The following is a 16,087-nucleotide window of genomic DNA, read 5'->3' as shown; positions in this document are numbered from 1 at the left end:
CCCCACTTCTAGATATAGTTAAGGAGTCTTATCTTTTTTGCAAGCTCAGCCATGGTTTATTTCGCAGGGTCAATAAGCCCTCCCATGGCAAGGCTAGGGTGTTGTGCAAATACAAATAGGCAATAAATATGACTGTATTTATTTGATTTAGCATGAGATAAATCAGATGTATTACAAGTAGTCCTCGACTTACAACAGTTTATTTACTGATGGTTCAAAGTTACAATGGCACTGAAACAGTGACTTAGGGCCATTTTTCATCAGTGGTTCACTTAACAACCAGGGCAAGAAAGGTCATCAAATAGGACAAAACCCACTTAACAAATGTTGCACTTAACAACAGAAATTTTGAGCTCAATTGTGGTCAAGGACTACCTGTATTTCCTGAAAATTCTGAAAGCTTTCAGCCTATTATAGTCATGAAAACATCAAAAGTTATCACATGCTCAATTAAGGAGATGATGCAGACGTGGGTTCCTACGGGTTCGCCCCAGTTTGGCTGAACCGATAGTGGTATGGCAGCCTGGGTTGCTGAACACTGGCAGCGACCCAGGCCTGTCACGCCCCAAACTGGTTCCCCAGCCTCCGCCGCCATTTTGTTTTTGAGTTCTGCGCATGCACAGAACAATTTTAATTGAACTGTACATGCGCATGCATCCAGCATGGACGCATGCAAAGCACACGCATGAGCGAACTGGCAGTAAGCCGGCCAGAACCCACCCCTAAGATGATGGATAACTTTTACTTATTTACTATTCAGTAATGTGAACTATCCTTGATTCAGCCATACATATCATCACTTAATGTGTTTGTGAGTAAGCGAGTGCACACAGTATTAAAGCTGGTTATTCACCCACCATGTCCAATTCTACAGACAGTAATTGAATTGATATATTAGATTTCACTTGAGAAATTATGTATGTGACCCAAACACATGTTAACCACTAGATGTCATGAGCTGCCTATAAATTAATATGATGATGTAAGATGTTAGAAGGATACCACCTAAGGACAAACTACACATTACATACAAATGACCTTTTTAAAAAAAATTAATACAAGCAACCTCTTCGGGCTGCAGTTTTCAGCCAAGACCAAGCAAATAGCATAGGCTACAAATAGTTCAATTCAATGAGTGTTTTTTTTTCTTATTTCACTCCTTTATTCAAAATCCCAGTTCTTCAATATTCCTGTTGGAATAATGGAACGCAGTGATGTGATCCTAATTCAACATAGACCATGATTCTTAAATAGAAAGCAGAATAAATATTCCATAGAAGATAGATTTTTTCCCACTTCTGTGAAATATTAAAACACATGACTCAATCCGTAGTCAGATTTAAGGGGTCCTTGGTGCTCTCTGAGCTTGCTCGTTTGCTCGCGGACGTTTCATTATCCAAACTAGTAACATCATCAGTACTAGCACTAATGATGTACCTAGTTTGGATAACAAATGTCTGCGAGAAAACACGCGAGCTCAGAGAGCACCAAGGAGCTCTGATGTCAACCCTGAGCTACAAATAGTCAGATTTTAAGTCTGTGTTCACTTATGCAGGTGCAGCGTTTGTCTATCTTCAAAATGCATTTCATAATTTAGGCATTCAGATTGCTTTAAATAAGTTTTGAAAGACATGCTTCCCCCCCGCCCTACATCTGAGGTAATGAGCCATACAAGATTTCTCAGCAGCTCTTACATCTTTGCACTTGTCCAGCTTCTTCTGGACCTCATATTCTTGAGTCAAGGTCTGGGGAAGTAGCAGTTAGCCTTTTCCTCTTCATAGTCGCTTTATAGTTTTTCTAGAGAAACAATAAGGGATCAGTAACCATAACAAACCACTGAAGCCAGATTAGGTGCCCAGACTCATACTCACGTTGCTCTTCATAGCTTCAATCTTCATGCAATGCGCTTGATAGGGATCCTCAAAGGTGCCTATGTACCGACCCAAGACATTGGCTATGTAAGGCCCTTTGTATTTGACCTAAAAAAAAAAGAATACCACCAGTGTTTTTTATAAGAAACTGCACAACTTTATCGGAGCACATTAAAGAACTATGTCTATCACACTTACTCACTAAAGTCTTTCAGAACATTGTCGATTTTGTACTTTGGAGTCTCGCAGTAGTTAATACTTTTTGCTTTGGCTTTCTCGTATGCTTCTTTATATAGTCTCTGCCAGGGAGAAAAAAAAGAATCTAAAAGTATTATAGCCAGTATTAACATAAGAGGAACACAGGAAAAAAATTAAATTCTTCTGCTGATTATGATGCCATCAAACCTGTGCTGCCTTCAAATGAAGCAAGTAGGTATAGAATGCAAACCTTTATTTTCAGTTATTTATCTTATCCAAGTTATGAACACTGGGAAACAAAATGATTTCTGGAGGAAGTAAGAGAACCAGCATCCTCTTTTCTACACTGGTAGACAAGATTTCTGTACAATTTCTTATTCTAATATAAGAAAAACTCTGTCTTCCATATGTCTCCTCCCTCTTATATTTTGATTTTAACTCAGAGCTGTGTTGCTTCTGAACCTGGGGATAATATTCGAATGGCATAAGCTCTGAGATTTCTTTTTTCTTGCATCGTCTAAACTTTGCTACTCTTCTTTTTAAAAATGGTCTTAAAATAATAGAATACAAAAGGAAATAAGAAATAAGATGAAACACAGGTAGTCCTCGACTTACAACAATTCATTTAGTGATCATTTGAAGCTACAACGGCACTGAAAAAAGTGACTTGCGATCATTTTCATATCTACAACCATAACAGCATTTCCACACAGTTATGTGGTCAAAATTAGGATGCTTGGCAACTGGTTCATAGTTATGATTGATGCAGTGCCCCGGGGTCATGCGATCACCTTTTGTGATCTTCTGACAAGTCAATGGGGAATCCAGATTCGCTTAACAACCGCATTACTAACTTAACAACTGCAGTGATTCTCTTAACAACTGCGACAAGAAAGATCATAAAACAGGGCAAAATTCACTTAACAGATGTCTCGCTTAGCAACAGAAATTTGGGGCTCAATTGTGGTAATAAAATGAGGACTAACTGTACAAGAATAATTACTAAAGATAGATTTTAAAACACATACCCTGTTTCCCTGAAAATAAGACCTCCCCAGATAATAAGCCCATCAGTCTTTTGAGGGCATGCACAAAAATAAGCCCTGCCCCAAAATAAGCCCTCCCCAAAAATATTGCAATATAGCAGCAGCCATGGGGTGACCACGCTCGCCGCCTCCTGCACCTCAAAAATAATAAGACCTCCCCGAAAATAAGGCCAAGCACTTATTTCAGGGGTCAAAATAAAATAAGACCCTGTCTTATTTTCAGGGAAACATGGTAGTGAAAAAACTTTCATTTGTGTATTTGTGTCCCCAACCACCAACCAGTTTAAATACTTGAACAATATGATCGTTATTGATTTCTCTTTAAGTCCCAGAAACCAGATTCCCAATGTATAAATTTGTCTTGTATAAGGCAAATTTAGATCTCGCATTGTTAGAAGCCCAGCATTAGTCCAAATGTAGACTTCAAATTACTACCATCCCTGGACACAGGTTCCTGCTAATTAAGGGGGAAATGAATTATATTGTGTGATGCCTAAAATTTAGATAATTTTACACTAAATTCCCCAAACACCTCTTCCTAAAATTGAAGGTTTAACACCCCCACCCCAAGAGCAGCCTGAGCCATGTTCATTTTATGTCATTCCCAATTCACATGTGCTGCGAAGCAAACTGTAATCCCAGAACATTCTTCACTCACTGACCTGACTCATAATATACCTGGAGAAGCAAGATACTCTGGCAGAAGGTTTACAAGAGTGGTGTCAAACTCTATTTCAATGAAGGCTGCATCATGGTTGTGTTTGACCTTGGGGGCCCAGGGTAAGCATGGCCAAGGTGCATGTGGCCAACTGAACATCACTTGTGTCAGGGGAACCTGTGGTGACTCGAGTAGTCTGCCAGTGAAAATGGGCTCCCAAGGTCCATTTTCAGCTGCAATAGCCTGCTGCAACCTTCTGCCAGCAAAAAATTGAGTTTGGGAGGGCCGCATGTGGCGCTCCCAAGCTCCATTTTCGCTAACAAGGACACTGTGGGCCGGTCCTTTGCTGTTTCTAGGCCAGGCCACAGGCCAGATCTAAGCACCCCGCGGGCCATGAGTTTCACCCCACTGATTTACAAAATGGAAGCAACAAGGGAGAATGCTTTATCTGAAGTCCCCCTATGCAGCCATTGTCCAAAATTAGAAGATGCACAAAGTTGGTAGCTCTTACAACACAAATGGAATAGAGAGTGAAATCTTTTTTAATAGATATTATACTTTGGGATTCTGTGGTAAGTACTATGTGTTTGAAGTAAGCAAATTATAAGCTTATTATCCTCAAACAAGATGATGTATCCACCAGTGACAGCAATTGAAATAATATTAAAAAAAGGAACATTCTACTCAAAGGAAATTTTATCATTACACTGATCTAACCAATTTGTTGATTAAATTTTGCATTCTTATAGCAAGACAAGATGTCACACAGCAAACCTATTAGTAAAGAAGCCTAATTTTAAATAATATATAATGATGAATTGTTGAAATTTTGTTTTGTCAAGCATCCCTAGGGGGGAAAATAGCATACTTACATCATTTACTTTATTTGCAACAGCTTTAGATGCCTGAGCATCGGATTCTCCGTTGCTGGAAGTACATTATAATCTGCTGAACCTTTGGCTTTTTCATAATCTTCCTTGTATTTTATCTAGAAAAATTAATAGGGGGGGGATTAATTCATTTTCCAATTTTACAACATGCTATTTTGGTATAACTCAATGACCTTTTTATTTGGACTTTTAGCTCAAAGGCTTTTTAAAAAACTGGAAACATTCATATACCATTCTAAAGCGAACACATTTGAGGCTCTTTAGATATGCCATCTCTTCAATTAAGAAAACAGTTTCAGCTGGAAAATGCTATTTGTACTTGTATTTGCCAATTGTTCCACAATAAAAAAACCATTGCTGATGAAATATAACTAGAATGTATTGTGCTTTCAAGGGTTAAAGGAAGTACATTTTTCGTTAGCAAAAATCCTTTTCGATTATCTCTTCTGCTAAACTAATCTGAGAAAGATAGTAATGCATTCAAAGATGAAGTGAAGGACATTGCGTTCTGAACAGCTAGGATCCAAAACTATGTTTTAGCACAGTTATACTGTTGGGACACACACACGCACACACATAGATGCGAGCGCACACACATACATCAACAGAAATGAGGAAGGCATTTTTCATCATTTTCCATGTGGTCTCCTTTTCCTCCCATAAAAATAGGATTGTGACTAAGGGGAAAACAGAAATCAATGAAAGTTCTCTCTTCCACCAACAAAAGTTTCCACTGGATCACCAACATAAGCGACAAAGGAATTCCGTTTTTGCAGAACTCCCTTTTTAAGCTCAAACACATTTTCTCGAACAATGCCAAGACCTAAGAGATGCATCCAAATCTTAATGGCACTCCACATTAAACTTTCCTTGACCACCAATATGAGATGAGGGCCGCACAATATATATGGAATACCAGCTGTATAAATGGGCAGAATATTCCATGATCAGTAGATTCCATTAAAGTGGAAAAGAGTGGGTCAAAAAGAGCATGATGCCAGCTGTGACTATATGAACAAAGCCCCATGTCTTTTGTACATGTGTCAATGTCACAAGCATTACACAGGGGCTTTGTTCATCTGGTTGCAACAGCCATCTTCACTTCTTGACCCCTCTAGCAAACATCTGTGACACGTTTTCAATTTACACAAAAATGCCTTCATTGCAACTCAACCCATGTGACATGACCAGAAGCTTTAAACTACTCCTGTTTTGGATGGGACTTTCTTTGTATGTAAACTGAAACTATAGAAGATTCCAAGCACATGATGGGTCAAGCCATCGCCTGGTCTCCTTAATGGACTCAATTTAAACCCATAGCTAGACTTATTGCCATTACCTTACTGGCATCAATTCCAGCACGCTTATTAACTGCATACTCTGGTGTTTTTGTCTGCATGAAATAGATATGGTCTTTCTTCGATTCCCAGTCTTCCTGGTATTTTCTCTACAAACAGGAAAAAGTGCAAGAATGTACAGCTCAGAATTGGAATGTTATTATAAAGGCAAGCAATCGATATAAAATAGGGGGAGGGAGAAAGGGGGCAAGGAAAACAACATAGCATTTCTTACTGGGCTCAAAATGTCAGAGCTCATTTTGGCAACTGCGACATCATAGCATGGTGTTTGGCTCCATTTGCCCTTCTTATTTTTATAGTCTTCATGATACTTGTGCTACAACAACAAAAAAAGAGATAAATATTGGGCTGTAGATAAACTATTTAGAAAAAGGACATATATTCTTAAAATAGGTTTCCTTTGCAGCTAAAGGTGAACAAGTTTTTAGACTCTTCTGTCTTAGGGATGTTTGAATAAACGTAATTGTTCTATAGCTTTCCAAACTTTTGCAGAAGAATGGAATCAGAGGTGGAATTCAGCAGCTTCTGACCAGTTCTGGAGAAGTAGTTCAGAGAACCGGTAAATACCACCTCTGATTGGCCCGCCACCACCTATTCTCTGCCTCCCAAGTCCAGCTGATCGGGAGGGAATGGGGATTTTACAGTATCCTTCCCCTGTCATGCCCACCAAGCCACACCCACCAAACCACACCCACCAAGCCATGCCCACAGAACCAGTAGTAAACATTTTTGAATCCCAACACAGAATGGAATAGAATAGAATAGAGCGGAGCGGAGCGGAGCGGAGCGGAGCGGAGCGGAGCGGAGCGGAGCGGAATAGAATAGAATAGAATAGAATAGAATAGAATAGAATAGAATAGAATAGAATAGAATAGAATAGAATAGCTTTAAGTGTGATTTGATATACAAGGAACTTGTCTCCAGTGCAGAAGCTCATTGTATCCATTATGGAAAATCTTCCCAGAAAAGTCAGTCTGGTACCTGCCTACTTGCTTTGGATGCCAAATATAACTAATGTGGGGGAAAGGGTCACATTGCATTCCATTAAAAATATAGCACTGAATTTAGTAAGTTTCAATTTATGATTAGGTAATACATTATGAACACATTAATAATGAATAAAATCTAATTATACATAAATATCAAATATTTATGAGTCATGCTGCATGGATCTTATCCATGGTGCTAAATGCCTATTTTTCTCCTGTCCTTTTTTAAAAAAATCTTATCGGATATTATTTACATGGAATCAGAAAAGGTAATCTAAAATTAGAAAGAGAGATTTAGTTCAGCTTCACCAAACAATGTGTCTTTAGAGGCTCTTTCTATGCATGAATTACTCTAGTTCAAACACAAACAAAAAATAATTACTCAAAATGTGCCAGGAGAAATTTCAAACAATTAAAAGTACAAGAAATCCCTTCACCATACCTAGTCCAAAGTATAATGGCCACTCCAAAAAAACAAAAACAAAAAATGTTGCCCTATTAAACAAATCTAAGATATACAGAAATGATAAATTGCCCAAACTGATTCTGTGTTCATTTCCACATGAAGAAAAATAAGCTTTTGAAGAAATACTGCTTAAACCATTGGAACAGCTACCATCTTGGAATGGATGGGAAGCAAGAATTAAGAATGTTGGACCTCAAATGACTCATTGAAAGCACCATTTAGCAAAATCTACAGCTAAATTTGGGAAGTTTTTTCTCCATAAGCAAAATAAACTTCTGTACTTGCACAATACATTGCAACAGGTGGCAAAGTATTCAACTCACTGCTGTCCATCGCTCCAATGCTAACCCCTTTACCTCTGTTCTCAGCCAGTAGAAAGGTGGAACTGTGAAGTAGTTGCCAGGGACAGTGGGCTAGAAACACCATTCTTGGTTTGTAACAGTAGAAAGAATAGTTTGTGGAATCTGGGGCAGCCTCATATTTGGTATTATCTGTACTACATAGATATTCTCATAAATGATCCAGTGTACTGCAGGTCAACCCCATAGGTAGACCAGACGGGCAAATCAACTCCACAGGAAGGATTAATACCTCAATACTCTAATTCAGAGGTGGTATTCAAGAGGGTTCTGAACAGTTCTAGAGAACCGGGTAGTGGAAATTTTGAGAAGTTCAGAGAACTGGTAAATACCACCTCTGACTGGCCCCGCCCCATCTATTCTCTGCCTCCCGAGTCCCAGCTGATCTGGAGGGAATGGGGATTTTGCAGTATCCTTCCCCTGGAGTGGGGAGGGAATGGAGATTTTATAGTATCTTTCCCCTGCCACACCACCACCAAGCCGTGCCCACCAAGCCATGCCATGTCCACTAAGCCACGCCCACAGAACCGATAGTAAAAAAAATTGAATCCCACCACTGCTCTAATTGCGATTGACTATAATAACAGGTTCTTGTGATGTTCTGATTGTGATGTTCCTCCTCCTCCTCCTCCTCCTCCCTGAATTAGGGTGTTATCTTTTGAGCTGCATCCAAATGTTATCTTGCTTTTCTGGATTTAAAAGAATATTTCAGCTCCTCTTGCTTCTGTAACAGTTCTTTGCATTTTCCATTAAGGTCAACTTCCTTACTCTCTACAATGCAGGAAGTCTCTGCTTTGGCCACCCAACCAATTCTAACTTCCCAACCAATTTGTAATCATCACAAGATTGCGAGGTTGCTTGCAGGATTGCCTCTTTCTGTAAAGTCTGTACACATCCTTACGATCTTCATTGGGGCACTTCTGACAGGCCCTGGCACACTTATATTTCAGTGGTGGGCCTCAAATTATTAAACAGCTTCCTGTCATGTCAATTTATTTATTTTTTGTTTATTAAATGTATATGCCTCCCATCTCCTTGAATAAATAAGGCAATTCAATCCTTACTATGGTTAAGAGGAGGTTTAAACATTGGATTCTATTCTATTCAGAGCTTTGAAAGCTTCCTAGAGACATAAAAAGGGAATGAGTAAAATATAAAGTTATCAATCTATTAATAATAGGCAATGTATTGATTGATTTTCTTTATGCTAATACAGGTAGAAAGATAGAATGGGAAGGAGAAGCATTGTTGCAGAATGATTGGGGTGGCCAGGGTCAAGATTCACCTGTAAAGCGCACTGATATTTCCCCCTCCTTGTAAAATATTTTAGAGATCCTTGATGACTGTCCTGCTCCAACTCAGGTGAATAGTTATAATGAATACTGTCACAAAATACTCACGTCACTGAGCTGTCGAGTAACTTTCTTGGCAAGCTCCACATCAAGTGGGTCAGACACAGAAGTGAACTTTGATTTCTGCTCAACATGTCCTTTTTTATAAACAATCTGAAATCATCAGGAAAAAGAGAGGGGTGATTATGTAAACACGTATATTATTCTTGCAACCTATCTCAATAGGGGTTCATTTTCGTGGAAGCAAATTCACCTTGGTTAATTTAGCATAGTTATTTTAGGATTTTATATCAGAAATAGAACAAGATAATCAGAGGAAGCAACTGTTTAATTCGCTTAGCTTTAGGCATGCTAGGTGGTAAAATTTGCTCTTTACCACAACAAATTAGCCAACTTTATAGAAGTTAATAAATTAGAGTCGGTATGGAAAGTTCTACTGTGCTATTTATTTAATGCACCATTTATTTTAATGGCTCTGGTGTTGGTTGGATTAGGGGATAATACTTTCCAAAATGGGAACATTATTGCCTTCATCCATTCAAATAAGACTCAGTTCTTAGTAACTCTATTCTTTAATTTTCTTGGCAGCATAGAGAAATTACTTGTTATCATCTTCATTCTAGTTTTTTTTAACTTTTGTCTAACCTACAGTTCTGGAATGTCCTTGTAGCTTCCCATTCAAGTCCTAATTCAGGTCCAACTCTGCTAGGCTTTTGAGATCAGCCAATGTCAACTAAGTGCAGCTGGAGATTTCTTTTCCATCACTTCAATGCACCATCCATCCCATTCCAGTGCCTCTTCTATTGCTGTGACCTTGCCCATGCCAAAGGGCAAGACAATGTGCTACATACAGCCTTCTATTTCATTCTTGCAAAAGTCATTTCAAAGTTGCTGAGCTTCTAAACATTGTCCACCCACTAAACCTACTGATGCAAATCTAGATTCTTGTAATCCAACACTCTTAACTATTCATCATACTTGGGTGCCCTTTCCCAAGTGTCTATGGAAATTCTCAATCATCCAGGACATGGTTTTCCAAAAAGCTACTGGAGTTTGTTGTGGTCTGCTGGCAGCCTGTGGAGCTGGCAGCAGAGTCGGAGAGCGAGAAGGTTGGGTAGGAACATGGGCCAGTCCTGGAGTCTGGGGAAGGCTTGAACAAGGGCTCTGCATTGGAGGCAGAGAGGGGGCCATGGCCATCTGAGAGTTATGTACTGCCTCCGGAGCCTCCAGAGTCAGACAGCAGTGAGGCTGAGGAATAGGCTCCCCCTGTTCCCAGTGCATGCATGCACAGAGCTGCCAGAAGGCAAGAACAGTTAAAACAGAAGGGATGACTCAGGACTAAGGTTTGGAGGTGATTGGCCCCTCCCATACGAATAAAGGAGGAACAAAGGCACATGAGCCTTTGCAGAAGCAACTTTGTTCATGCTGGTCAGCTTACCTTCTGAAGCTTCATTTTGACTCTTTGTTCCATGCCAAGCTAATTGCCAATTAAGTCTTTGGCAGCATTTCAAGGAAGTTAAAGATTGGTACTTATCGCCTTATCCCGAAGACTTTGGCAGCCTACTGTAGGACTCTTTACAACTATTTGGGACTCATTATGGGCTATGAATGAACATAATTCACAGCCTTTGAAATAAAAAGAGGGTTTTGGGGACTAAGCATGTGCTTTTTACTGTATCAGGAAGCCTAGGTCAGAACAGAGTTTCTTGGTTTTTCATTGAAAATGTTTTGCTTCTTCTTGAATGAGAAATGAAACATTTTCAAGGAAAAACCAAGAAAGTCCAGTTGCCTTTTGGAAAAGCACTTTTGGGTGGTCTTTCCCAATTACACAGGTCCAGAACTAATGACTGATCAGGATCTTGGTACAGTACTTACATCACTGAGGGCCTTTTGTGCCTTTGCAACTCTCCTAAGTTCAGGACTGTCATCATAGGGGTAGAAGAGAGACTTTTCTGCTTCCCACTCTTCAACGTAAGGTTTCTGAGGGAAAATTAACCACAACATTCATGGGCACAGGCTGGAAAGAAGCACAAGATTCATAGGAAAGGATCACAGATTCTTCTAACCAGAAGTATACCTACCTTACTGAATAAGGCTGTATTTTTAATAGCATGAACAAGCTCAGGAGCATCAGGAGGAAGGAAGTACTTTTCCTTATTTCTTCCCAGTTCTGTTTGTATAAAACCTATAATGGAAAAAAAACCACCACATTGGTTAAAGGAACTGTAAAGAAGCTGCTCTTTTAAGTCTGATTTTTCATAAAGTCCAACAATAGTAAAATTAACTTGCCAGGGTGGTGTGTCAATCCCACTCTTTCCTATACTGCTTCTGAACACCTCAATGTCTAGCCTTGATTCTTCAAATTATTGTTGAAACGCACATAACAAAGGTCAAATTTCTACTATGTTAAGCTGTTCTGTGAAGGTATGCAGCTTCAAAAGGCAATTGACTGTATTCATTCACTTAACCAAAGAATGAGAATTTGCTAAAAAGACATTTTGGTCCTTTTAGATCATCACTCCATGGTCTCCAGTAATAAACAGATGAGTCACATCTCCAGGATCCAATCTAATAACCAAGGTGTTGATTGTGTCCTTGCTTCATTTGTAGGACAATGGAAGAATGTTTTGGTCACAATAGCTGATACTAACAGTTTAGCGCCAATCCAGAAGAACAGAGATAACCATACTGAGGCAAACATTTCAAGACAATCCCTTCTGTGAAATGTATGGTTTATGGTATTTAGAATAGGTAAGATCAGCACAGGTGTTATCATAGTCTACCCACAGCTTCAAAGTGTCAGGCATATCAATTCTTCAGAATTAAGCCACATTGTGGTAAAATTAAAGTTTCAGGGTAAAATAGAAGCTCTGCAGCCTCTTTGAGATTGCTTGATAATAGATCAAGGTAGAGTTTACACTATTTCACTGTTTGGGTAAATATTTCTTGGGGATTGAGGAGAATAAGATATTCTTTTACACTTCAGCATTAAACTGAAGTACACAATGTAACTTATCACCTGAGAATCAAATATCTGAATGTGGTGCTCTCCGGTGGCTGCAAACACAATCATTTTTGCCAATATTTTTCTGGCAAATCAGCTTTTAATTCTACTCTTCCTGACTCAAAGCCATAATGACTTCAAATCATGGAACTGTAATTGAAGCTCCAGTTTGGGAAAATTTGATACATATTGCCTACATTTTTATATATTACTATTTATTCACAACAATTCCTTTCTATAGTCATAAGGAAAAGATGTGAAAAGGCATTCCTCCATCACAGTGGTAATCATTGTTTAGTGACCACAATGGGACCAGCATCTAATCATAAAGCAAAAGGAGTTGCTAAATAAAATCATAACTATGCTTATAATCTTATTTCAGATTTCCTTTCCTTTATAGACCTGCAAAGGTCATAAAGAGAGGATTGGCCATAAAGTTACTTTTTTCACCACTAAAAGAGGCAGTCAGTGAATGAGGGCTATCATTATAACTCACTAAAAATACATAACTTCTATTCCACTAGGAAGTTGGATAATAAGTGATAAAACACATATATTGTTGATGTGTATTACAGGTTTCTCTCATAATAATAAGCACCACCTCAGGGTGTGCAAACGGCAGCCTGTAGTCGGGATGCGTCACGTGCAGGCCACGCCCATCCTAGCTCCATGAATGGGAAAATCATCGCGAAACGTCACATGACAGCAAGATGACACGGTGAGTTTGACTGACACCCGTGACCTAGGTTGTTTTATAAATCTCAATAATTCTACATCACAGGGTAACTTACCTTGCTGCTTGCTGAGACACTTTCTTTGCATGCTCAATGTCTCTTGCTTTTTCGTCAACGTGGCAATCGGTTCTAGCTGCCCTCCCCAGCCATGCGATACTTAACCTACAGAAAATACTATAGGCTACAGTGTAGAAAACTGTAGTAAATCATTGCTTTGCAAACAGAAAATGGAGCCAAAGCAAACTGAAATTAAGTTTCATGTAATTAATTAATGTAAAGTTTCTTCAAATTTATTTAATATACATTTAAAATGAAAACAGTACTAGCTTTTGGAAAAACTCTTGGAGGCCATATCAGAGGTTTTGGAAATGACTGGCAGTGTTCTTATGCTGAAACATCCTATAAAGCCAGTTGTCAGGTATGAAGAAGCAAGTCCACATGTTAAGTTCCAGTCAAGCTAATTTATTGCTCATGCTATACACAGGAATTTAGTCAACAGCCAGCACTAAATCGGTGCTAGATAAAGAGCCAACAGAATTCAAGAGAGGCTGGACTTGGATTGCTTGTGGCAACCTAATGACTCCAAACTGATTCCTCTCTTGACTTCCCCACCCAGGCTCTGCCTCATCTTCTCCTACTCCAGCAGCTTTCATGCTGCAGTATTTTTCAGATAGTCAAGAACTGTAATTTAACCCACAGGTATGTAGTAAGAAGTCTCAAATTTCTAGCTTCAAGTGGAGTCTGCAGTTTCCTTGGCCAAGGATCTAGCAGTATTCATATCCTAAAATTCCAGACTGGCTTACTGTAATATATGAGTGAGCTTCTTGCTGCCCTGGTAGAATTAAACAGTATTACCTAGTCATGGTTTCTTCTTCTTCCTTATCCTTACCTCACTGAGCTGGTCCTGGACTTCTTGATTCTTCGAAGTTCGGGAGTATCTGTTGTTATTCCACATAGTTTTCCTTTGTCTTTTTCAAATTTTCCTTGTACGTTTTCTGGGAGCAAGAGAAGACAGCAAAATGTAGATCTATTTTAGCATGTCGAAATGTTATGGTTAAGAAGCCCTGTGGAAATGCCTTGTGCGTAAAGCTTTAACGTATTTCTATAGATGGGTGCATCCAAATTAGACAAACTGTTTTGATTTCAAATCACACAGTTCCCTGCAATTTGCCAGAAAGGCTGAACTACAGGTAGTCCTCGACTTACAAAAGTTCATTTAGTGACAGTTGCAGTTACACGGCGCTAAAAAAGTGACTTATGACTATTTTTCACACCATTGCAGGATCCCCATGGGCATGTGATCAAATCTCAGAGGCTTGGCAACTGACCCATATTTTATGACCGTTGCAGTGTCTTTTGCAATTTTCTGACAAGCAAAGTCAATAGAAAGTCAGATTCACTTAACAACCGTGTTACTAATTTAACAACTGCAGTGATTCACTTAAACAACTGTGGCAAGATAGGTTGTAAAATGGGGCAAAATTCACTTCACAAATGTGTCACTTAGCAATAAAAATTGGGCTCAATTGTGGACATAAGTTGAGGCTACCTGTAATAGGAACTAGACTCCATACGTTCTGGGGACATCAGTTGGTATGTGAGTAGAGGGGGTGTATCTACATGCATATAGACAAACACAGGATATATCCCCATGCATAATTGGATGAAAGTTTAATTTATATATAAATGGCAGTAATGTTCTGATTAGAGACATGTTTTTCTCCAGATTTATGACCTTCAGATTAGCTTTGGCTCCCTCTGAATGTACTGAATTTATGCTCTTGAGTACAAAACACATACACACCCACAGGGATGGGAAGGGAGAGAGAATTTAAAGAGATATAGATAAGTCGAAGTAGGTTATTTCATTCAGCCAAGAAAGTATTGGTCTGAATAAGGAAGACTATAAACTTGAACTTTTTCATATTATTCTAAATATTAAACGGGGATAACCCTAAGTTTTGATACTTTCTGATGATACTCCAGAGACCAGGATTTCCAGTTCCTACATATGCTACCGTAATTGGTAGCTGTGATCAATTTCTGATACATGTATAAATAAACATTTTTTCACGAGGATCTTTATTTAAAAATTGAATGAAATTCATTCAAGTAGGATTAAAATGGCTTTGAATGTGAGAAGACACACTTTCTGACTTACTTCGCTGAAGAGCTTTTGCATTTTTGAGCTGTGATCCAAGTAATGTGTCCGAAACTTAGATCTGTCCACTTTTTTTCCGTACAACTTTTTTCTGACAGGTTGTGGGAGGCTTGTGAGAAGGGTCTGTGGCTTCCGGAGGTTGTGTTGTGCTATCAAAAGTACGTGATGATGTTGTTTCATAAGTATGCGTTCTTGTTCTGAAGGATGCCCTCTTGTTTCCGAAGTATGTCTTGTTGTTACTGGTGTACGGTGCAGAACCAGTGGTGTATGTGGTCTCGGTGATCTCAGTATTATCTAAAAACGTGGGAAAGGTGTTTCAAATTTATCTCCTGACTCAGCACTAGTTTTAGAGCCTTTTAGTTGATGTTTTTGGAGCTATGATTGTCTATATTCCTGATAATCTTTGTAAAAATCAGTGCAGCTGAGATACAGATGTACTTCGCTGAGAACCAGTCTTTGACACTCTCCAAAGAATTTTCAAAATTAGTAATCTACAACCCCACAATAGATTATATGGGTTATTTATTTGGATAGTTTTTTTCACCATACATCATTTCATATGCCATGCAATGTGTAAAATTACGCATTTGAGTTGAGGCTCAGGATAAATAATGAAGGTAGAAAAATCCCAAAATTAGATCTCTGGACCAGGAAAGAATGGTAATAGTGTAGAGACTATGCAAGAATTGTTGTTCATTCTGTTTGTTTGATCTGTATGACAAGTACCCGGGAGTAGTTATACAGTTACCGTACTGTATTCAAGATATCAGAACCTGGTATTCTTGAATTCAGGAAGGCTTTATGACATGTTACATCTATTTTTCTGAACGTGAATCAGCCATGAGTTATGTTTCAAAAAAGCAAATGACAGGGGTGTGTGGGGTATCATATAACTTTCCCCTAGTCCCCAGCCAAGTTTCACTTCAATTTGAAAAGTGCTTTTTAATATGCACATATTATTCAATTTATTTCTATAAAATGAAATATTTGTTTTCTAAATA

The 16,087-nt window shown here is 38.8% G+C and overlaps 1 protein-coding gene across 1 annotated transcript in view; it reads right to left on the bottom strand.

The window, feature by feature from the left end:
- NEB (nebulin) overlaps nucleotides 1-16,087 on the bottom strand; it is a 227,111-nt gene that overhangs the window by 204,588 nt on the left and 6,436 nt on the right. The window contains 13 exon segments of the mRNA XM_032222196.1: nucleotides 2,066-2,168; nucleotides 4,655-4,761; nucleotides 6,003-6,110; nucleotides 6,236-6,337; nucleotides 9,236-9,340; nucleotides 11,063-11,167; nucleotides 11,269-11,345; nucleotides 11,348-11,372; nucleotides 12,979-13,062; nucleotides 13,064-13,087; nucleotides 13,815-13,834; nucleotides 13,837-13,920; nucleotides 15,083-15,380. Coding sequence (XP_032078087.1) covers nucleotides 2,066-2,168; nucleotides 4,655-4,761; nucleotides 6,003-6,110; nucleotides 6,236-6,337; nucleotides 9,236-9,340; nucleotides 11,063-11,167; nucleotides 11,269-11,345; nucleotides 11,348-11,372; nucleotides 12,979-13,062; nucleotides 13,064-13,087; nucleotides 13,815-13,834; nucleotides 13,837-13,920; nucleotides 15,083-15,380 — 1,242 coding nt within the window.

Source organism: Thamnophis elegans, chromosome 1 (assembly GCF_009769535.1).
Source record: "Thamnophis elegans isolate rThaEle1 chromosome 1, rThaEle1.pri, whole genome shotgun sequence".
NCBI lineage: Eukaryota > Metazoa > Chordata > Lepidosauria > Squamata > Colubridae > Thamnophis > Thamnophis elegans.
The sequence above is the reverse complement of the archived record's forward strand: the minus strand, read 5'-3'. Positions and strand labels throughout refer to the sequence as shown.